Raw genomic sequence first — 24953 nt, 5'->3', positions numbered from 1 at the left:
GGGAGGGAGTGACCCTCCCGGCCGTATTTATTAAAATATGAAACAAAATCAAAACATTAGAATAACAGTTTCATATTATGTACAATTTCATTTCCACATTACGATGTTTGGCTAACCTTAACCGATCTCTAATACAAAGGTTCTCCTAGCCGAACTAACATCCTACAAAACACTTGACTTGAAATTGTACATCCTAACGTTAAGGGCCAACGGCAAGGTCGTAACCGGTGTCAGATCCCTAAACCAGAAATACCCCCCCTCACTTGTGAGGGGATCGACCGCACAGAGGCGTACCTCAAGTGCATCTACCAATTTCCCTTGTACTTGACGGGGGCCCCAATGAACTCGACGCCATTTAACGGTCGTCCGAGGACTCGTGTGAGGTGTCTAAAAGGTAGCGTAAACCCCCTCCCGAACCCCACACAACTTACCCCATCTGCCGTCGCAGATGTCCTGGCCCCGGGAAATTCCCCAGGAGGGCCCGTAGCCCCTCCTATCCAGGAAGGGGCCTTGACCACCTTTCCTTTCCTTCCGGCGGCCTATCCTTAGAAAGGACCGCCTCCCCGTTGAGGGGCCAATGGCCACCTCCCCCGAGCGCTCCCATCCGTAATGGGTGACGCCCCCCCATAGGGATCTTCCAATTACTGCTCACCGATCATGACCTTACCGCCCGACCAAAATAAATACGACAATTTACCTAAATTACTAAATTACAAAACAATCATAACTATTACAAGAATGATTACTGATCAACACCAGTGCAGAATTACTTTATTTGAAAAACATACTGAAAAATGACCATTCTTTATTGCATACTCAAGATATCACGACAATCATCACAACCTGTAAGAAATAGAGTTACCACATCAAAACTTTATTCAAAACAACTCGCTGTCCTCAGGGGCTGGTGGGTGGGTCAAAATTGGCTCTTCGTTCCGTCTCGAGCTCACGTGCAGCGGGGAGGTGCAGCTTCAGAGCACAGGAACAAGAGGATGCTTTCTTGGCTTGTTGCTCCTTTTATCCGTCTTCAGGGCGGGCGTAAACCCGCCCCCGCCTGCCTCCGAGGGCGTGGCCATCTGCGTCAGTGTCTAGGACAACCCACTCCAGGGCGGGAAAAGGCGCGCCCCGGCTACGCCGCTTCGGGCATACCAGCCGAGACTCGCCTCCCGCCCAAGATGGCTTCCCGGGGGGATCGTGGTACTCCACCATACGTTCGGGGGGACCGAATGGTCGCCCCTTTCCATATGGCTGAGATACCCGCCACCCCCTCTCAACACAATCCCCAAGGATGGGAAACCGGAAACGGTTCTGAACTTTTGGAAGGCGGGAGGGAGTGACCCTCCCGGCCGTATTTATTAAAATATGAAACAAAATCAAAACATTAGAATAACAGTTTCATATTATGTACAATTTCATTTCCACATTACGATGTTTGGCTAACCTTAACAGATCTCTAATACAAAGGTTCTCCTAGCCGAACTAACATCCTACAAAACACTTGACTTGAAATTGTACATCCTAACGTTAAGGGCCAACGGCAAGGTCGTAACCGGTGTCAGATCCCTAAACCAGAAATACCCCCCCTCACTTGTGAGGGGATCGACCGCACAGAGGCATACCTCAAGTGCATCTACCAATTTCCCTTGTACTTGACGGGGGCCCCAATGAACTCGACGCCATTTAACGGTCGTCCGAGGACTCGTGTGAGGTGTCTAAAAGGTAGCGTAAACCCCCTCCCGAACCCCACACAACTTACCCCATCTGCCGTCGCAGATGTCCTGGCCCCGGGAAATTCCCCAGGAGGGCCCGTAGCCCCTCCTATCCAGGAAGGGGCCTTGACCACCTTTCCTTTCCTTCCGGCGGCCTATCCTTAGAAAGGACCGCCTCCCCGTTGAGGGGCCAATGGCCACCTCCCCCGAGCGCTCCCATCCGTAATGGGTGACGCCCCCCATAGGGATCTTCCAATTACTGCTCACCGATCATGACCTTACCGCCACAGGCCGGATAGCTGACCGGCTATCCGGACCCCCCACAACAACTCCTGCCTAAAGGTCATGTTTTAAACTCTTTAGCCAAGCTATGAGGTCCCCTATGAGTAACTCATTCCCCACCCCGGACAAATGAACCCCATCCCCCAAATACATACTGTCCCCTTTGATACAACCATGCGAAACAGAATGCAGTGTACTTGACCGAAACAATCTACTCAATTTGTTATTTACTTTCTTTACTGAATGATTCAGAGCAGAAACCGAAATAGCCCCCCGCCACGCTTTCCGTGGGATCATATGGGACCATGCAATTGTGCACCCTGGAACTCTTCTTGCCAACCAACTTACTGTGGAAAGCATTGCCTCAAGAAGAAGTCGTCTACCAGTGGCAACCAAATCATTGCCCCCAAGATGGACTATGATTATAGACGGCGGTGACCTTGTCCGCCCTAACAAACCCTCGAAAAAGGATTGAAACTGATCAACACAGAGCCCACCCTTTCCGTAGAAGGACACCCTGTACCCGTATTCCCCAGCCACGTGAATCATGTCACCTGCTTTGAATACGTCCGCGGCACGCCTCACGTATGAGTGGCCCACGACCCACACCTCCTTTATCGCAGCCGGTGATGTCTGACCGCTGGTCCCCAGGTGTCGGGTCGACTGCACAGTCCGCCCCGCCTCGTAAGCTTGCGCAACTGAAAACCAAACAAAGACAAGAAGCGTGAGTACATCATTACAGCTTCACAACATGTGCAACCGCACATACCTTTTATAACAGTTCGAGGACCAACGCCCCACACGTTTTACTTCATCTACACTCAGACCCCTGGCTGTAGCCTCAGTAGCAGCCCCTATCCGAAAGGAATGGGTCCCGAACTCGCCGGGGTTCAAGCCCGCGGCCGAAATCGACATCGCAAGCACCCGCTGGAACTGAAACTTCGTCAGTGGGGTGGCGTCAGCGTGTCTCAACAAGGTCCCCCCCCATGATGCCACCCTCTGTGCTAAATATTTCTCTACGCACACCACAGGGCACATGGAAGACCCGGGGATCCTCTGAATGATTATGCAGTCCCCATTTGCACCCTGATCGGTTTTGGACCTAACAAACGAGACTGTCATCGTCTCCCCCCTGACCTGAATGTGCTCCCGGCACAGTCCCCCCATCGTATCCTGCTTGTTCTTCGCCACCAATTCGCTTACCCGCATAGCCCCATGGAATGCTAGCGCAAATGCAGCTCGGAATAACACTGCTTCGTACTGGGATGAACACGTTGCCGGGAGTACGGACAATAACAGGGTCAACCTATCCAGACCTATCGGGTGCCTCTCATCCACTCTGCGACCCTCAAGGCGTTGCCACCCACGTAGCGCTTTCTGCACCACAAAAGACGCTGTCGGGTCCTGGATCCCATGAGCCCTTGCCATAAAGGAAATGGCGGCCCGATGTCTCTGGGCCGTAGCTACTGATTTGCCTGCCTGATGTAAAGACAGCAGAAATCTTACGACAAGCTCTTCCTGTCCCCAAAGCTCCCCCCCAGCAGAACCCAAAAAGGACAAATAGGAACGGAACGCCCCTTCATATGCTTTCCTTGTCCTGGGTGCTAAACTCTCTCCCACGAGGTTTTGTAGTTCGGGGCACTGAGAGACCAGAGAGCTTCGGGAAAGGGTGCTGCCACCAGGTCCGCTGCGGGCAGAAAACCCCAGAAGGCCTGCATACGGAAACGAGAAAGCGCATCAGCCGCTTGGTTCAGTACCCCCGGGACATGTCTTGCCCTAAAGAGCACATTCAACTGCATACATAATAACACAATTTCTTTGAGCAGTCTCAGAATCCATTTGCAACGTGCTGCCTGACTATTGATACACTCAACCACAGTCATGTTATCAGACCAGAAAACCACAGAGTGATCACGAAAACCCTCCGGCCATGTTTTCAAGGCCACCAAAATAGGGAAGAGTTCAAGGAAAGCAATGTTACTCGTCAGGCCGCACTCGTGCCACCATGACGGCCATTTTTGAGCCGACCATTGTGTACCAAATATGGCGCCAAAACCTACACTCCCCGCGGAATCCGTCCAAAGCCCCAGCTCCTCGGAGGACACTGCCGGTTTGTTCCAGACAATTCGACCATTGAAATCCGCCAGAAATGCCAACCAAATGCGCATGTCCTGGCGAACCTCTGCCGAGAGCCTCGTGCGGTGATGACCTTTCTTCAGGCCGACCATGGCTTGTGAAATCGAGCAGGAAAAGGGGCGCGCCATTGGCATTACTCTCAGGGCAAAATTCAACTGACCCACCACCTGTTGCAATTGATGCAGGTTTACTTTTGTCGCACGAATACATGTTTCAAGGGATGTCCTGAATTTTAACACTTTTTCCCTGGGTAATCTAAAACAACCTTCTTCCGAGTCGAGCTCGATCCCCAGAAACTCGAGCAAAGTTGAGGGACCCACAGTCTTACCTGGCGCCAATGGCACACCGAATTGTTTCATTAAGACACAAAATTCATGCACAGCCTGTCCACACTCAGGATCCCCGGCTGCCCCCAAAAACAGAAAGTCATCGAGATAATGCATAACATGCTGAAAACCCGTCTTCCTTGTGAATACCCATTGCAGAAAACAACTGAACTTTTCGAAATAGGCACAGGATATCGAGCACCCCATTGGCATACATCTATCCATGTAATAGCGACCCTGAAACATAAAACCAAGGAGACGCTGATCGTCTGGGTGCACCGGGAGCAACCGGAACGCTGACTCGATGTCTGATTTTGCCATCAGCGCCCCGGGCCCCAGGCGATTCAACATGGCAACGGCCTCATCGAAAGATGCGTACCGCACCGAACACACTTTCGGGTCTATCGCTTCATTAACGGAAAGACCACGTGGGGCTGACAAGTTATGTATCAGCCGAAACTCACCCGGGTCCTTCTTGGGGACCACCCCTAGAGGGGAACAAACAAAGTTATCAACCGGTGGCAAATCAAATGGACCGGCGACACGACCTCGAGTCACCTCCTTCCCAATCTTTACCTGTACCACCGCCGTATGCTGTAAGACCGACAGTTGATTTTTACAATTTGCTACACCCTGAAAATCCCCCACTGGGATGCGAAAACCATATGAAAACCCGTTTCGCAACACCCCAGCGGAAGCATGATCCGGGTATTTGTTGAGCCAAGGAATCATTGCCATGGTATCAATCGGAGTAGGTAAAGGCGCCCCTCGGACTATTTCAGACCTGTTTGGCGCTTCCCCTACCACCGTTATCACCCGTTTTGGCTCTGCACATGGACTCAGGATGGGATGGCTGCCCACACCCCCCACATTCATGTCTGAACTTGCATGACCCCTGGGGCCTCGTACATTTTCCCCTGTTAAAATTCCAACAAATCCCCTTTTTACCTGTGTTGCCACTCGACTTCGAGTGGTACTCGTTACCTGCACCCGTCCGAAAGGATGTCCCAGAGGATTGGCGGGAAGATTCCCCCCCGTTACTCCCTGACAATGGCACTTTTAACATTCCTGAACTCTCCATTGTTTGCCATGAAACGGAGTCGAAACAATCCCAAGTTAGAACTGGGTCGTGTTCCTTAGCTTTTCTAAAAATATTGTCGTAACAGAACCACTGATTGCCCCCGTACGATACAGAATACTCCATAATACGTGACTGATAAATAGGCAACTCGGTCAGCAACTCGGGCCTGCGCTCACCCATGATGGAGGTAAAAATGCCCCACGCTCTGCCCCAAGTACCTATGTTCTCATCAACCTTAAAGGCGGACATTTTTGCGCGCCAAACACCCGGATGCATGAGCTCTTTTTGGCTCTTAACATGCTCCATCTCGTAATGGTCGGTAAGCAAAGAAAAAATGTTCACATACTTATTCGCCCAAATCTTTTCCTTAATTTCCAATGGAACGTGCTGAGCCACCTTCTCCCTTCGTGAAGGTACAGACCCCTCCCCCGCGATCGGCAATGGCCGCTTACCTGAACCAGAAGCTGCATTTGCCGCCGAACCTGGGCCTGTTGCATTTTCCGCCGCCGGAAATGGCGGGGTAACAGAAGATGGTGCCTTCGCAGCCACTCTAGATTCCCGCAGTTGTCTCATTACTGCCCGGGCGTCGTCAGCCGTGGTGCCCTCGCTATCCTTTCCCAACCACGCTGCCAATTGTGCCGCTAACTCGGGAGGCATATCTTCCCCGGTCACGGGGGTGACCACTACGGGGATCGGATTCCCCTCCTTCGGCACCGGGGTTGGCTCCTCAAGTGGGGTATCGGGAACCGGGGCTTCCCCCCCAAGTGCCCCCCTTCTGGACCTCTTGCCTCTCCCACCCGGGACTACTCCTGGCAAAGGTCGTTTCGGTCCTCCCTCCCCGTCCTTAGCCGCCATCTGCTTCTTCAAATCGGCTACCTCCTTTATGAGCATGCGGAGCATCTGATCGGTCCCGACCCGCTTTCCGACCTTCTTGCCCGGCATTCTCAAGCGAAGATATCTGTAAAACAAAGAGAAAGATTACAACGCTCAAAATTGGCTCTTCGTTCCGTCTCGAGCTCACGTGCAGCGGGGAGGTGCAGCTTCAGAGCACAGGAACAAGAGGATGCTTTCTTGGCTTGTTGCTCCTTTTATCCGTCTTCAGGGCGGGCGTAAACCCGCCCCCGCCTGCCTCCGAGGGCGTGGCCATCTGCGTCAGTGTCTAGGACAACCCACTCCAGGGCGGGAAAAGGCGCGCCCCGGCTACGCCGCTTCGGGCATACCAGCCGAGACTCGCCTCCCGCCCAAGATGGCTTCCCGGGGGGATCGTGGTACTCCACCATACGTTCGGGGGGACCGAATGGTCGCCCCTTTCCATATGTTTTTGAAAGGCTGTTGTATTACATTCCCTTTGTTTTAAGCAAGTCTTTCTTGCGTTAAGATAAATTATTCAAAAGGTGCCACGTCTTGGTTTCTGTGCGCGCTTTTGCTACAGTTCTCTCTGTTGGGAACATGGGACGAATTATCAACTAGTTTGTGGATTGTCTTTCAATCTCAAACAGATATGTTTTCCTTGTGTGAGCTTATATGGCTTTCATTTATTAACACTATCTATACATTTCAAGCAATAGTCCTAATTTTTTCATAAGATGTGCTATTTGCTACAACAACAGACATATGTGCAATCAACTCAAAAGTGCAATAAATAATTGGGTTGTGTTGAATAATTACCTTGGAAATTGTTTGTTATAGATTATCAATACGCAGATGCACCTGGGGATATCACTTTACTTTCTAAATGTTCAAGTGACATCCTAAACGTAAACATATTTGCATATGAACTGCATAACCTGTGTGACATAAACATTTCTTAGGCATGGAAAATATATTTTGAGTTATTTTATTGACACCTATGTTCTTAAAAAATTGTTGTAATCACCAAGAATTTCAGGCATCAGGCATTCAGTCTAATTATGTTTACCTGAAAGGGAATTTAATCCTACTTTCAACAAATGTATCAAAGTGAGCATCTTTATTTTCACTAGATGTTTTAACTACATTAATTAGCCTAGTCTTCTTTATTCATGTGTATGGCTCATTACAAAGAGAGGAACACATTACCCAAGGTTTAAAGCCTGTATGAAAGAGAACTAAAGTCATCATTCTCAAGGTCTCCTAACTTTTCAGTTAGACTTGTGTGACTCCTAGCTCAGAAATGCTTCCACAATCCACCATTTATATACTCTTTTGGGGTTGGTCATGCATGAGTAGCAAAACCAGATGATCAAGTGATACCCACATTCTCCTCCCCAATGGTGCTTCCACCTGCATAACAGCATGGTCGAAGTGGGCATGCATACTCCTCACTCACTCCTCCTTTGATATATTCTTCACCAACCTCAACCCAACTGCATAAAGAAAGTGCTGACATACACATACATCAAGAATTGTCCCTCTCCAGCAGCCTTCTATTCACATCACAAATATGATTTTAGCCAACTTAACTAAACAGTACTCTGTCTGTATTTATAAGGAGTAATGTTTAGTACAAAACAAGCTTTCAGATTATAGGGCAACGAGACACCGGAAATTGGGCCTTAGATTCTGAAATGTTGTGTATTTTAGATACAAAAATGAATGCTCTACAGGTCAATATATTCAGTGCCAACCCAGACTAGTATTGTTTGTTTTTTAAACATGACTATTTCCCTAATTAACAGGTTGCTTAACTTCACAATTTTGAACAGGTTAGTTTACACCCACAATTGTTCTATGTAGGTTGAAACCTATACAAAACAGTTTAACTTCAGGAATGGAACTAACTGTGCAGACTTCTTATGATAATACCCACTACACTTAACAGCAATCTTAATATATGAATTGAATGACGAATTACTATGAACTAAAAATATAAAAAAACATGGAAGAATCACATCATAGCTGCAGTAGCTGGTGTAGGCCTTCTGACTGTGACAAAGTTATTAGCGGGAATCCTCTGAGCCCTAGACAATGAACCAAAGCCAACATGCAATCAAGTAAGGAGCCACTGCAAATTGATGAGTCATGAGGGAGACAGCAAGTAACTTTCAACCCATTCTTGTGTGAGTGTGGAATATGCAGTTCGTAAGGAGTATGAATATACCCTCTGGCTCTGTCATTGAGAAGGTCACATGGACATCAACAGATTGTTAATTATTTGGTCATCCATGATTGAGGTATTTCTTTGGCTCCTTTTGCCTGAGTATTTTTGACCCTCAGTGGGGAGAATGTCATGTATCGATTCAGACCTATCCAAAAACAACAGGCTTTTGCAAAAACAAGTGTTGTCTCTTTGATAGCAATAATGCACAAGGCTTCCTCCAGAAGATATAGAATTTGAAAGTTAAATATACCTGCAATCAATTCAAACAGTTAAGAAACATATAATCAGTGTTCATACTGCTAAAATGATTAACAATACTTGAAAAGCCAAAGGAGAAAAAATGAAAAAAGGGAGAATAGAGATAAGTCAGAAAGGTTTTTGAGATAAAATATTATGAAATATAGTCTAAGTAATCAGTGATCACAGCTCGAAAATGTAAACAGTTGCCAGAAGCAATTGATTTGTTTCGCTATTCTTGAACTGTGATTTGATACGAGTCTAATGGCTCAAAAAGCAAAAAAGATACCTATACCACTGAAAGAATTGTAGAACAGACCCAAACATTGAAAGGAAGCTTGCCTTCAAAGCAACTTTTCGGATTTTATACAAGCTTACCTAGTAAAGTGCTCTACAGTGGAGCAGAACAATCCTTGCTGCTTAGTCAAAGTGTGCCATGTCTGTATATTAGTGCCTCATTTAGATCTGGGAGCTAATGTAAAATATTCTGATTTGTTGAGAAAGTGGTTACCTCCTAACTTCAAAAGAAGCCCTTTGTCAGATTGCAGCAAACCTTCTTGTGTGGAGAGCTAAGCATTCAGCAGTCACTCTGGATGTGATTTGGAAGGAGGTCAGTGTTTCTTTGAGATTCGTCCCGTGCCTACCTGATGTCTCCTTTCATCCGAACATAATACAGTCAACAGGAGGAAACAGGTTCTCTGATCTGGCTACTATGGCCTGGAGTATTGATTCATTGAGTAGCTCAGTGATTATACTGGAAGCAACAGATAATTGTTCCTTTTGCTAAATCTTGCAATGCAACAGCTATATTGTTTTATAGGATGATGGTGAAAAGAGGGGCTCCTAGGGAATCCTGCCTTTCCCTAAGCACCACCTAAAGCAAGTCTCATTAGCTATTGGAATAAGCCTTAGCTTGCAGTATGATCACTCTCACTTGACAAGGATCTTTTTTATCAGTACTCCCACTGGTAGCATGGCAGTCAGGTGTCTCCCGAAGATGCCCTCTTTTTTACCTCAATGGGCAACCCTGGTTCTAAGGAACCAATGACTTTGATATTATGAAAATGCTAAAAGAGGTCCTGAAAAATAAATAACAGTGTACAGAAAGCCCTTCTCCAAACAGAACTCCAGTACAGGTTCTTGGAGATAATCTTTATCACATAACAGGAATGCTAGGCTCTCCTCCAAAAGGTTGTTTTTTCCAGTAGAAACCATCCACTAAAAGCATTTTGTGTTTACATTGCGCAGCACACATACGGCAAATTCCTTTGGAACAAATCCTATGTTCCAAAAGGGATCCAATCAGGGAGGGCACCATGGGCCCTTCATCGGGGGAATAACTTTCAAGCAGGGTCACTCATCCAACAAACAACCTCCGGCGGCAGATCCTTCTCCTACCTCGCCGCCAAGACCTGGAACACCCTCCCTACCCATCTACGGTAGACCCAAGACCTACTCGCCTTCAGAAGACTCCTCAAGACCTGGCTCTTCAAGCAGTAGCAGCGCCCCCTTCCTTCAGCGCCTTAAGACCCTCACGGGTAAGTATCGCGCTTTACAAGTACTCTGATTGATTGATTGATTGATTGATTGAAAAGCCAAAAACCCTCTTGCTGTTACATTGGGGCCATATGTACATGGTATATTGGGCAGCAAATTGTATCTAATCTGTTGAACTCACTTGATCTTCAGACTTCACAGTGATACTTTACATCTGCACACTATTCAAAGGATTCAGTATGTTGCTTTAGTTACATAACAAGGAGTTTTCAGAAGTTACATGTACAATCAATTAAACATTCCATTAAATAAAAGTTCAACAAGTATGTTGTTATGGTAAATAATTCTCAAGCCATGATTGGTTCATAAGGGCAGAACAAATTGGGACAAACTCCAAGGTGTGGAATTAGCTCTCTTATTGCCTTACCAGGAACAAAATGATTTTGGAAGTGAGAAATCGAAAATGACATATAATGTATTCTTCTGGTCATTAATTATTACAACAATACGTTTTGGTTAATCTGAATGACTGGAAATGTATCTTTTCACTTTATTTCCTTGTCTAAAACTAGTTTGAGGATAGCCTCTCTATTGGTAGGATTCAAAATGTTCAGTTCTGTCTTTTCATTCATCCTCAGGATACAGGGCCTATCATGCACATATTTTGTTTCTTTAAGTTCTGAATATGCATCTTCTTAGGGAGGTGGTATCCACTAGTTTACGTAAATAAGTTGGGATGCAGACCACCCATCAAATTTCCTTATGTTTCAGGGATCATTCTCTTTTAAAAAATAGTATATCCGACTGTGCACATTGGTTGACGTATAACCTAGTTCTGCACCAACTGTAACTAAAATCTTTCCCTCCTCAAAAAGTAGTATATTTGATGATCTTTTATAAAGTAATTCTTATAATTCTGTAAATTCTAGTCAGGGGAGGAATTTAGGGGAGATGAATAAGCGATAATAATCAAAAGAAAATAATACCAATCATTGTCTTGATTTTCTATTGTAGTTTATATAGCTCTCAGTACATTTTTGATAGTTACAGAGGTAGTTGATTTATTTTGAGTCAGACACCCATTCAGTCATTGCTTACAACCAGACAGGTAACAATGTCTCAACAAAGGAAACCCAAAGATCACTGGGGTCCTGGGGTAAATTACTATATAAAAAAAAACACTGGTCCCTAATATCAATACTTTAGATGTAAAGAACCAAATGGTGAATAAAATGTATTCAAATGAGTGTATAAAAACAATTCCTGATACACAGGAATTGTAGTGAATATTGGTGCAAAATAAAGATGTTTGGTTCTCTGTTAGGCGGTGATACACTCAAGTTATAACTTGTAATTGTTAGAAATGGGGGTTTCTAGCTGGCAGTGGCTTGCACCCTGTCCAAGTAGGGACCATTCCTTCTAGTCAGGGTAAGGGGATAACACAGCTAAGATAACTCCTGCTCACCCCCTTGGTAGCTTGGCATGATCAGATAGGCCTATCTCAGAGTCAATGTGTAAAGCATTTGTAAGGCATTTGTACATAAACACACAGTAACACTACAAATGGATATCACAGCAGGTTAGAAAAATAACCAATCTTTATCTAAAGCAAACAAGACCAAAACAACAAAAATAGAACATACACAGATCAATATATCACTTCAAAAATGTTTCAAGCAGTTCAATCCATATAAAAATCTGGGTGCATCAATTGTTAGCACAAAGTACCTGGGTTGCGTCAAATTCACAGGACAGAAACGGGCACTGGGGAGGTGAGGCGCCAGAAGCAAAGTGATGCGTTGATTCCTTACATGCATGGGAAGGTGATACATTGGTTTCTTGCTCCCAGGAAAGGTGATGCGTCGGCTCCTTACTGCTATAAAGGATAGGTGATGCATCAGTTCCTTACTGTGAGAGGAGGTGATGTATTGTTTCCTTACTGTGTGTGCAGGGGATGCATTTTTTGTCTGGGCACGCGGCCTTGGTTCCTTACTGAAGCCCAGCGTCGATGTGGATTTGTGCACAGGTGCGATATGTAGAAAATCCAGACATGCTGGAGTTTACAGGGTAGCAAAACATTAGCTGTGCGGGTTCTTCCAGCTTAGAGCAGGTGATGCGTCGCTTCCTTCAGCCACACAGCAGCGATTACGTCAGAGCGGACGTCCCAGACATCGGAGACACAGTGCTCTGGACTCGGTCTGCAGCAGTTCTTCTGGCCATGAACAAGCACTGCGCTGATCTTTTCTGCAGCAACGAAGTGATGCGCTGATTTTTCAACCTGCGCCAAGCTTGCAGTGAAAAAAATGGCGCTGAACGGTGATGTATGGAAGCCACCTTCAAGGACCCAGAATTAGAATTGGCACAACTTGGCAGGTCAGAACTACCAGTAGAGGAGTGCAGAGGCTACAGACGAAGTCTTTGATGGCCCTGAGATTTCGTAACAGGAGGCAAGCACACACAAGCCCTTGGAGAATCTTCTCAAGCAGCATACCAAAGCAAAAGTCAAGTCCTTAGTCTCTCTCGGACAGAAGCAGTAACTGCAAGCAAACCCAGCAAAGCAAACTCAGCAAAGGGGCAGCACTCATCCTGACAGCTCTCCAACTCTTCCTCTTGGCAGAGTCTCCTCTTGATCCAGAAGTGGTATAAAAGTCTGGGGTTACAGCTCCAATACTTATACCCCTTTTGGCCTTTAAAGTAGGCATACTTCAAAGGATTGTCTTTGTAGTGCACAGATCCTGCCTTGCCCTGACCTGGCTTATTCACCACAGGGGTGGATACACCAATGTGAGAGGACAAGAACAGCCCTATTTAGATGTCAGTGACAACTCCTCCCACCACTCTAGCTCAGGAAGGCCCATCAACCTGGTGATGTGTATCAGGATATGGAGGGCATACCTCAGCTCCCTTTATGTGACTGCCTAGAGTGAACACACAGCCAGCTCAACTGTCAGTCTAAACCAGATGTGGATTCCATAGGCAAGCAGAGGTACATGATGGTAAAGCAAGAAAAAGCTCACTTTCTAAAAGTTTTTGAACAGAGAGAGTTTGGCCCTGAAACATTCAGCTAGAATGGGCCAGTAAATACAACTAACAAATAATCTAGCTGACAGTTTTGAATGCTGTTATTCATTTCAGCAAACTTAGACCAAACTGCAAGATTTCTTGGTCTACACAGCACCCAATGTTATTAATACCAGTTATTAACCCCTTCGCTGCTGATGACGAGCTCAGCTCGTCATCAGCCACGGGTGGCGTGTGCTGATGACGAGCTGAGCTCGTCATGTAACGCGGTAAAATGAAAAAAGCCGCACAGTGCAAAAATCGCCGCAGCAGCGATGCGGTTAATTGAATGTTTATCGTTTGTGTTTCAGTTCGGATGGTCAGCAACACGAGCGATACGGCACTTGATGCATTAAGATAAGGAAGGGTGTAATTAAGGAAAGTTCAATTTTTCTTTTTTCTTTTACAGATTCAACCCAGTCGTAGCCCTGAAGAAAATCCCAAAAATTGTACTGGGATTTGAAACGCATCGGCACGCATTGCCCTTGCCCAAACAAGTGCATAAAATAGGGATAGCTTTAAAGGGGGTTACTCTCAAATATGTAAACCTGTAGGCCTGAACACTAGTTCCCTTTGGTCAGCAACCTCTGAATGTTTTGTTAACAAGATTTTGAACTCTGAGGAGAGTTGTGTTGTGAATTTGACTAGTTGAACATTTGCATTCATTGCCATTTGAAAATTAATTTTTTGATTCGTTTGATTATTGTGTCAGTTTGTTTGTATCTCTATATAAATAAGAAGTGTTATCTTGATCTGTGTTTGAATTAATTATGTAAATATTTCTTAAAACATGTTTGAAGAATCAACATAATAAATTATGTAGACCAAGACAACTTGCAGTTTGGTCTACGTTTGCTGAAGTGAATAACGGTATTCAAAACGGTCAGCTAGATTATTTGTTAGTTGCACTTTCTAAAAGTAGCACTTTCTAAAACACAATTTAAAAAACACATTCACAGAAAGATGTGTTTTAAATTCTGAATTTAGGGAACCCAAACTCCAAATCTCTATCTCTTCAAAATCGAAAGTTACACTTGTAAGATGTTACAGGGCAGCTCCAATGATAAACTGCGGGAGAAACAGTCCTTGCAATAGTGAAAACGAAATTGGCAGTATTTCGCAAGCAGAACATGTAAAACACACCAGCACATTTCCTACCTTTCACATAAACAGCACCCTGCCCATGGGGCTACCTTGGGCCTACCTTAGGGGTGCCTTATATGTCGAAAAAGGGGTTGGGCCTGGCAAGTGGGTGCACTTACCAGGTCGAAATGGCAGCATAAAACTGCACACACAAAGACACTGCAGTGGCAGGTCTGAAACATGGTTGAGCGGTTACTCATGTGGGTGGCACAATCAGTGCTACAGGCCCACTACAAGCATTTGATTTACAGTACCTTGGCATGCACAGTGCACTTTACTAGGGACTTTCCAACTAATCAATTATGCCAATCATGGATAACCAATCCTAATCACAATTTACACAGGGAGTATTTGGACTTTAGCATTGGTCAGCAGTGGTAAAGTGCCCAGAGCTCTAAAACCAGCAAAATCAAAATTCAGTACACAGTCAAAAACAGGAGGTGAGATGCAAAAAGTCAGGGGAAAACACGCCAAAGATACCAGGTCTAACAATGATCATCAAGTGAATCAACAAACATGAGAGCAGCACGCCCCTTTACAGCAAATTCTCAACATTCATAGAGTAATATTGTTTTTAAATGAGGGGTACCTGGTGACAAGCCTCAAAAACAGAGTGGCTGGGAATGGCCACTTCCCTTTAGTCATTGCTTCCAGTGAATCCCCATTTGTGGGCTATTTCAAGCCCAGTGAAGGAATCTGGCACTCAACCTTGAGGCCCAGACCACACACGTGCTTCCCACTGCTGGCTGATTAGAGCCTTATATGGGGTTCCAGTATATTTCCACCTCAGTCCATTCTTAGCCGCCATTAGTAACTGCATTACCTTGCATAATCTCTCTCTCTGGTTCGTTATATTCTCCTGAGTCCTGATGGCGTTGCTGCCATATTTACTGGGATTGAAACACCATTGGATTGAAAAGCACAAACCCCACACGATTGCTGAGAATTTGCTGTAAGGGTTTGTGCTGTTCCTATGTTTGTTGATACACTTCTTGGTCACAATTCATCACTTGAGTGTATCACCAGGAAAGAGAGAACGTTTATTTTTTACCCAGTATTCACTGCGCCGCTATGTGTCTTGAAATTAAGTCCTTTGAATACATTTATTTTGCTATTTGCTTCTTTGCATCTAAAGTACTGTTACTAGGGACCAGGGTATTCTTTGTTATACTTATATCACCAGACAAGAGCAATCTAATGTTCAACAGTACAATATATGTTCAATGAATGCTGACAAGACACAGACATATCTATGTTGAAATGCTACTAGCCTAGAACATATGCTGCATAGCTCAACCTCAAGCCTCATAATTCAAGTTTGTAGTGCATAGATCGTTTTGCATTGTCTGTAGAATGCAGCTGAATTTATGCAGTTATGGTAACCAAATATATGAAGATACACAGTAGAGTATCATCTGTATAAGAAAAACGTAGAAATTGAAACTAAACCATAGTCAGTAAACAAAACTAAATAGTAAATAAAAAAAAAACAGATTTAAAATCACGTTCCTGTGATACACCTGCAGAGAATTTGGAAACCAAGATAGGCTTCTACCCATCAGAATTACAGTTGATGTTCGCCTAGAGTGCAGTCAGATAAAAATATAAATGCATGCTTCACAGGGGAAACAATAGAACTATAAAAGAATCCAAGAGCAAATATGTCTTTTAAACATACAAAATCATACACGAAATAGAAACAGTTTAGCAGAGTAAAGTTGCAACAGCTGTAATATTTTATTGACAGATGAAAAGGTTAAGCATTCTGTGAAAAGCACATTCTCAGCATGAACTATCATTTTCACTGCATGTTAGAAATTTGTGGGCGATGTGATTTCTCCCGATTAAGAAAAGTTCCCTGCCCTGCAAGGGTAGATGACAGCTAAATGTGGCTACATGATTGCCAATACAAGGTGCCAGTGTTACCACAATACTGAGGCCCGCGAGCCTGGGGATGCAGTGTCCTCCCTAGCCCAGGAGCTCAGCAATGACTATACCACACACAGAACTTAGAATAACACATCTTTATTTTTCTGCGTGTAACTGTGAAATCAGCATTCTAAACCAGAATTCACTTCACTGTGCTGATGAACAAGCACTCGATTTCCTCTAGAGAACATAATGCGTGTCGATGCTTGTCAGCATAGGCCTTCATTTTTCACTTACGCTTCAACTCTTTCATGCGGGTATTTGATCCTCTGTTGATCCATTTTGGTAACTTGACCATCATGGCTCTCCCGAAAGTCAAGGTTGCAGGGATTTTACCTGTTATTGAGAGAGGGGTTTGAATGGTGAGTTCGAAGAGTCAAACTTAAGACAGTCTTAAGGCCGAGCTTTTCTAGTACAGCACGCAGGACAGCTTTCCTAAGGAAACCTATGAAAAGTTCAACAAGGCCATTGGCCAGGGGCCAAAGTAGTTTGCCCTTCTGATGCTTGACATTAGGATGACTGAGAAAGTCTTTGAGTTCTCGACTGTTGAAAGGTGGGCCATTGTCAGGTTTCAAGATCACAGGAACACCCCATGTTGAGAAGATGCTGTCTGATCTCTCCATAACTCTATCTTGAGTGATGGATGCAAGCTCTTCTAAGACTGGAAAACTGTAGCATTGAGCAACAATCACCATCAGGGGATGTCTGTTGTCAAGACGCCTGAAGAAGTCAATGGAAATTCTTTCCATGCATGCGTTGCCAACTCTGAAATGTTTACGGTGTGCTGAGTGGTTTTCGATGACAGGCATCTTTCAACTCTCTAATCAAGCTGTGGAAACCAGACTCGGTTTTGGAGAGCTGGTTTGGTGGTAACAATTCCACAATGTCCTTTATGGGCCACTTCAATTATCTTTTGTTGCAGCCCCTCCAGAATAACAATTCCCGAATAATACCTGCCTGAGTAATGGACAATTCATTCTTAAACTTTTGATATTCACTGTCACTGGTAAAAGGTCGAGGGTGTGGGTACCAAGACTGTTGTGTAATAATTAATTTCATTTTTATCATGTAACTATCTTGACTTGTGACAGTGACAAATTGTTCCAACGAAATGGAAGCTAGGATGCTTGTTTTTACTATGAAATGTATGTAGGCTTCAGCCAGCTTAGAATGGATGCCAGGGCACCATGGAGTCACTCATGAGAAGTAGAGTTCAGATCTTTTCCTTGATGTTGCACAATGGTGTGGTTGTATTCTTGCAATGGCAGACCCCAATGTTCAATGCAAGAAGGCATTTTTGAATTTGGATTGCCAAAGATAGTCAACAATGCTTAATGAGCTGTGACAAGCGTGAAGGGCTTCCCATGCAAGAATACACACACCACCACGGCTAAGCTTTCTCAGGTTGTGAATAGCACATCCAATTTGGGACAAACCTCAACTTGCATATGCAACAATATGTCTTCGAGCATTTGGGTATCTACTGTGCTGTTCAAGGGTAGCACCTAACCTGACAGGGCTGACAGGACAATAACCACAGTAAGGAAATTTGGATCAAAGTATGCCAAATAATTAGCGTTCTCAATAGCTTGTTGGATTTTCTGGAAATTTTCTGGCATTCATGCAACCAAAGAAAAGCAACATTGTTTTTCGTCAATTCTCTTAAAGGCACACTGATAGTTTGGTGCTGATCTGCCTCAGCTGGTGTGGCCGCTTGGCCTTATATGTGTGCGTCTCACTTTGCTTCTGGAACATCTAGGCTGCCATTTTGTCTTCAACTTGCAAACCATTACAAAATGGTTTTCCTTTTCACAGCCTTTGCAGATTTGTCCAATGGTGGGACATTTGCCTTCATGTGAAAACAAAAATCCACACCTGAAGCACAACTTATTTTGTGTGGAGAAATCACTCTGCAACCCTCTGCCTTGTGCTCTGACCCACCTTCACATTTATGACTGACTCACTCTGGACATCTTTGGCCTTTATGATAGCAACTTGTTCATCAGCGTTCTCTTCAGCTCTGTCAGCCATGGGAACTTGCTGCAGACTAAGTTCTTCTCTAAGCATTCATCATCTGAATGAGTCTATCAAGCATCCGTCAATCACGCTGAGACATATAGCTTCCTCATCATTAAATTAATTGAACTTACAGTGTTTGATGAGCGTATCAAGTCTCATGACAAATTCATCGATGGTCTCACCAGCTTTCCGTCATTTCTAATTGAAGATGTACCTTTCGTAATCTACATTCGGCATTGGACTGAACTTGAGATTCAAAGCTGCTTTGATTTGACTATATGTAATTTTTCAACTTGCTGCATGTTCTTTATGACCTCTTTTACACCTTCACCAGCAAAAAAATGTAATGTACTTGAAAATGTTCTTGTTATCTGAATCTCCTATTGCATCAATGAAATTATCAAATGTCTCTATCCAGGCAGTCCAGCTGTCATCAATATTCATCTTTTTGGCAGTATCGAAGGGCGGTTGTGATTTCAAGAAGGCAGCAGCATTACAACAATTGGAGAGTAGAGCTCTTGGTGCTCGGTGATCTTGGTGCTTGGTGCTCTTAGTAATCTTGCTGCTTGGTGATCTTATTTAGGTAATCCATCTCTGAGGTCTTGTGATGTGCTGGCCTCTGGATCAACTTTGATAGTGACAGGAAACATGACCACTTTTTTAATCTCCACTGGAAAAGCAAAATGTCATGATTCAGATCATCACTCTCAGTTTTCTGAGCCCTACTCTAGAGTATTGATGATGTGCCTTCGGATGCTTCCTCTAGGGCTCTGGTACTCATAGTACGGCCCGCGGGCCACCAGCAGCCCGGCAGACCTTCCTGGGTGACCCGTGGACCTTTGTCTGAATGCAAAGTGCATTCCCAGACACTTGAAGTTACTCAGCATGTTATTGAATGCAGCGTAGGGTTTAAGATATAGGTTAAACTATTGCTATTATTGCATTGATCAAGGATCGAGGTTGGAAGAAATAAATAAATTGTGCTGGTCCTGCAACAAACCTCCAGTCTTATGGTTAGGGTTGTCAGCTTATTATTTTGATGTCCGAGACCTACACAAATAAGCAGTCACCTAAAGATGTATTTTCAGCCCTTATCTGCGCATACTTCGAACAGCCAATATAAACAGAAAGCACTTTTAATTGTGTTCTAGGGCTGCCTGAATGATCCCTGACTGATAGTTAAAGGGAACAAAGACAGAAAAGTCCCATTACAAATGAATACATACTTTCTTATTTATAACCCATTTTAGTGTCATGGCCAGTTCTTTGCAGACTCTCTAAACACAAGGCTGGCTCTTTTCTTTTGGCAACACAGCTTTATATTCCTTTTTATGAAATGCATTTGCACACTATAGCAGTAAATGTAAAATACAAATATAAGGTAGAGTGGGGGGTCCAGGTGGCACTGGAACCAGAAAAAAACACAAAGCCTCAGTAACCAGTTTACAAAGGTATGTAAATATGCAAATGGTCTTTAAAGACCTGTGAACAACTCGGGCGTGCCGGAGATAAGACTGCAGACACTGGGCAGCGGAGCCCACAGCAGCTCGAGCTGCACCAGCCCGTGTTGAGACACACAATGGGTGGGCTGAAGCCCTTTTCACGTTGCGCGCCTGCTACCCACGCTATTATCGAATGTATGGATCTTAAAATGCATAGGAGGGGAGTTGCAGTTCCTAGCATTGGGAGTTAAATGTAAAAAAAAAATAACTTGAACTGCCTCAAATACTGTGTGTTTGTAAGTGTGTGCGTGCATATACACATTTGCATATCTATGAAAGTGTGTGTCTGTGTGCATGCTTGTGTGTGTGCATGTGAGTGTGCATGAGCATTTTGCCCATTTCCCACCATGGTGCAATTAATAATTCTGAATGCATTAAAGTCAAAGTAGGCGCAGAGAAGAGAGGAACCAATGCAAGTGAATACATGCAACATTACGCTACAGTACAGACTTAACCAACCCTCCTGCCTCCTCCTTGTAGCTTTATAGTTACATTTGCTTTTGAAATACAGCACTGTCAAGTAATGTTTTGAAAAGGTGGCGATTTATTTTACTCTAGTAGCCCCGACCCACCGACCCCGCCCCACCTAACCCTGCCCCCGCTGGCTGGCCCATCAGTATGGCCCTCGGCCACAAACCAGACTGGCACCCGAGATAAAGTTTGTGAGTACCCATGCTCTAGGGTCACTCCCTCCAGCTCTGTGGCATGATGACTCTCTTTATTACTGGTAAGCAGATGACCAATTTTTGTATCCCTTTGCCTTTAGGCATCTCTTTGTGCTGTCTGACACCTGGTGCTTCTCTGCTTCACAGCGCTTCTGTTCGTAGCATCATCATGCACTTTGCTGCTCTTTCAAAACCTGGTTGCATCTGCTTATGGTGCAATCACTCATATGATGAACGGCTTTGAGTTACGTAGTACTTCTCTTTGAGGCCTTCCCAGCACGTTCTCGGCCAATGATGGGTAGACTTCTTAGTGAAGCTTTTGCTATCTTAAATGCTTTACATAGAACTGGGGCTGTGCTTTGACTACATACACACCAAATGTCGATTGGTGCACACGCAGCACGCATAAGCACTTTGCTAGACCACAGCAAACTCTCTAGGATAGCACAGTCAATCTTCAAGTTACTTATTTCCTATGTTATCGCCACTTGTAGCATCCTCCTCAAGCCCGGGTACTCGCCAATGACTACGCCACACATGGAACTTAGTATAATACGTCTTTATTCTTCAGCATTTAATGCAAACTCAGCATTCTAAACCTGCATTGACTTCACTATGCTCTGATGCTTATGTCACAGTTATACAGAGACCATCAGGAACCACAATAGTTCCATCATTACAAACTCACACAACACTACAGGGGAGTAAAAAATATTACTTCACCTCAGTTAGAAAAAATCCTTGCATTGAAGTATGCAATAATAATTTTACATCATTACTCTTGCATAATTTCCTTTTAAATTACTGACCATTCATTAGTTCAAACGTTTGATTTGGCTTTTTTAAATGTAAGTCTTCTTTAATGGCAGAGAAAATAAATGATTGAAAACCTTATTCAAACATCATTACATCTGACATTGCGTCCCTCTTTCTACAGTTAGTAAAATGTTGTTCCGGTATCAGTCCTTTGGTAGTCTGTCTTGCTGTCCTGCATTTTACTAGATTCCAGTAGACAAAATGGACAAGAAGCAGTTTTTCATTTTAGTTTGGCCAATGGCATTCAATAAAAACCACTATGCAGTATTCGAAAACCTGCCAAATTTCAAAATGTATCTGTGAATATACATCCTACATTCACAGTATCAAAAGGTCCTATATATTAGCCACCACAAGAACAGCCAAAAGAACCAGAAAATCCTTAATTTCAAAATGTCTTAGATGTCAATTTATATTTTCATGTTTCAAGAACAGTTTTAGATGTGTTTTCAGTGGCACACTGTCCCCTATCATGACATCAATAACAGTTGAACCTAACCTTGGTTCTATTGGTTTGACCAGCTTTTCACAATATATCTACATAGCTGAGGAATTGTTTAGCTTTTTAAATAGGACGTGCCATGCTTTTTTTTTGTTTTACTGTTACTCCTAGACCCTTGCTTTGAGTTTGCCAATTCTTGCTTCTTAGTTCCTTAGCTTGCTGGGTTCTACACAGTGCAACAACCTTGATTTACATTAATATTAGATTTTTTTCTTTTTTTCTGTTTTATGTCTTTTCATGTGTATTGCTTCTATGTTTTTATTGCTTTTATCATCTTAATGTTCAGTGCCCAATAATGAGTCAGTCTGTCAGGCAGTCACATTGTTAAAAGAAGCATTTCACATTGCAAAACAAAGCATATCAAGAGACATCAATAAATAGCACAATGATTCAAAACCAAATTCATTGTACACAGTCATAGTGAGAAATTGGGTTGATGGGTCAGTGGGGAGGAGGGGTGAGCCCTTTTCTAAAAACAGCCACAATCTTTGTCAGGGTGAACCACAATGAGTCACTAAATAAACCTTTGCTTAACCCTTTGATAGCCTGGCACAAAAGGAAGAACGCTTAACTTAGGGGCAATGTGTGGAGTGTTTATGCAACACTTAAACAGTAATACAAGAAAACCACCACACAAGAAAAATCCCACACCAATTAAGAAAAATAGAGTAAAATGCAGTATAATATTTGTCACCTAAACAACAACAAAAATCCAGTCAGTAGAACTGTAGATATGCAATTTTAAAGATTTGAGAGCAAAGTAGCACTAAAAAATACAAAGTGTCAACTGAGGGCATCTGGTCACACTAGACTAGGACAAAGTCACAAGTACAGGCTGACTGCAATGGAGCACAGGGCAGACACAGGACCAAGTCTGGCCTACTGAGGTTTGTACCTTTTGTCCTTGGTGTGCGATGTTGCTTGCAAGGCATCGGTTCTGATGAAGCTAGACAGCGAGGCTTTGCAGGGCTTTGCTTCACTCTACATCGGTTCTGATGAGCTGTGCTGTGAGGATTTGCAGGGCTTTGTGTCACAAATTGTCAAGTACGATGAGGCTGGTAGTTTTGCAATGAGTCTTTGTGGGGCTTCGTGTCACTCAGCATCAGTTCTAATGACGTTTGCAGCAGTGTGGCATGGCTTGTTCGGGCTTCGTGTTACTTCACACCAGATTTGGCGGAGTCTTCAGTTAGTCCAGGAGAAGCTCTCTCTGATGCCAGCCAAGGGCCAAGACCTGGGAAGGCACCACTCGAGGATCAGGAACTCACTCCAGCAGAGGACAGCAAGGCTCAGGCAGGTTCGGTTGCAGGTCCATACAGCAAGTCATTTGGGCAGTTGCATGGAGGTGTCTAGAACATGTTGTGTCCCTGTAGCTGACTACAGGTCAGCTGACTCTTGGAGTCAGTCAGCTTGGGATGAAGGGGGCAGGTCCAGTATTCTCTCTCAGACAGCTGGGCAGGCCGCAGGCTGCATGGTAGTCCTCTGGTAGCAGGGCTGTCATTCTTCTGTAGTGTCCACAGGTCCAGGGGTTTACATAAGAGTGGGTCTGAGGGTCCTACTTTTATAACTGGTGCTAGCTTTGATACGGGAGAAGCTTCTGAAGTCCCACACAAAGGTGTTTGGAATTTCCTGCCTCCCTACCCTTATCTCAGTCTGTCTGTAGTCACAATAGGCTAGAGTGAAGTTATTTGTGTGTGAGCTGAGACAGTGTCTTTGAAGTGCAAATGTGAAAGGTGACAACTCCACCCCACATCATCCAGTCCAAATGGCCCATCCTGCCACCTTTCAGACCCTCTATTGTGATACTGTCTGGGAGGAATACATATACAAAGGCCATCTGCCAACTACACCTAGCCATGTGCCCAGGGAAACAGGTTGCAGGCACCAAATGGTTAGGACAAAAAATGCCTACTTTCCTAAAGTAGCATTTTCTGAATTAGGACTTAAAATCTGACTTTACCATTAAAGAGGGGTTTAAATTATAATCCATTTGAGGGTAAACATGACATTTCTATCTGTTCCCAATCAAAGCAATCAAAATGTATCACTTATTATATGTAATGCGGTAACTCAATGTTAATACATCAAAATATGTAAAACTTAAAGTACATGCCCAACTTTTTAAATACACAGCACTCCAACCTTTGGGATGTTTAGTGTCTATCTTAGGGGTGACTTATATGTATTAAAAAGGGGGTGATGGTAGACTTGACAAGCGTTTATTTAGCCTGGTTAAAATGGCAGTTTAAATTGTATGTGGGTTGCAATGGCAGACCTGAGAAATGTTTATTAAGGCTACTTAAGTGGGTGGCACAATAAGTGCTGCAGGCCCATGAGCCGAGTAGCATTTAATTTACAGACCCTGGATACATGTAGCGCCATTTTAATAGAGACTTACAAGTCAATTAAATGTGAAAATTGGATGTAAGCCAATTTTACCATGCTTACAAGATAGAGAACAAGCACTTTAGCACAGATTAACAGTGGTAACATCTTAAAGCCAATAAAAACAAATTCAGCAAAACAGGATGGGTTAAGGCACGGGTACTCATAGTACCCGTGTTTTAGAATTTTTTTTTAGAGTGTCTTTAAACACGGAGGGTTTCCGCAGCGCAAGTCTGAGAGACTCTGCTGCGCGCCGGGCCGATTCCAGTGTTAGAGCGGAGCTGCAGGGGCCTAAGAAAAGGTGCACAGTCCCATTAACAAGCTAATGGTCTTTTAAAGACCTGTGGAGTGCTCGGGTGCGGCTGTGTGTGTGATGCAGGCGGCCGAAAACGACTTGGGCGGAGCTGCTGCAATTGCTGAAGGCAATGCCCGGCAGGCACTCAGGGTCATGGGGAACCCAGTGGGAGTCCGACCCTGGAGCGGCTGGTAGGAGGGGTCCTTCGGGAGAAGATCGCCCGAGAAGTCAGAGGACTGTACGATGCAGATCCAGACCCCCTGCTGGCTGGTGAGGTGGGGTATATGGAAAGG

General features: G+C 44.3%; 1 protein-coding gene across 1 annotated transcript in view; it reads right to left on the bottom strand.

Annotated features, from left to right (window-relative positions):
- Window positions 1-17288, bottom strand: part of LOC147698257 (uncharacterized) — a 955135-nt gene extending 937847 nt beyond the window's left edge. Inside the window, exon 1 of the mRNA XM_086936205.1 lies at window positions 16816-17288. Coding sequence (XP_086792331.1) covers window positions 16816-17288 — 473 coding nt within the window. The remainder of the gene's footprint in view (window positions 1-16815) is intronic.
- Window positions 17289-24953: the final 7665 nt, after the last annotated feature.

The sequence above is a fragment of the Lissotriton vulgaris genome, chromosome 8 (genome assembly GCF_964263255.1).
Source record: "Lissotriton vulgaris chromosome 8, aLisVul1.2, whole genome shotgun sequence".
In the NCBI taxonomy this organism is placed as follows: domain Eukaryota; kingdom Metazoa; phylum Chordata; class Amphibia; order Caudata; family Salamandridae; genus Lissotriton; species Lissotriton vulgaris.
Note: the sequence above shows the minus strand (reverse complement) of the source record. Positions and strands in the feature narration are given on the sequence as shown.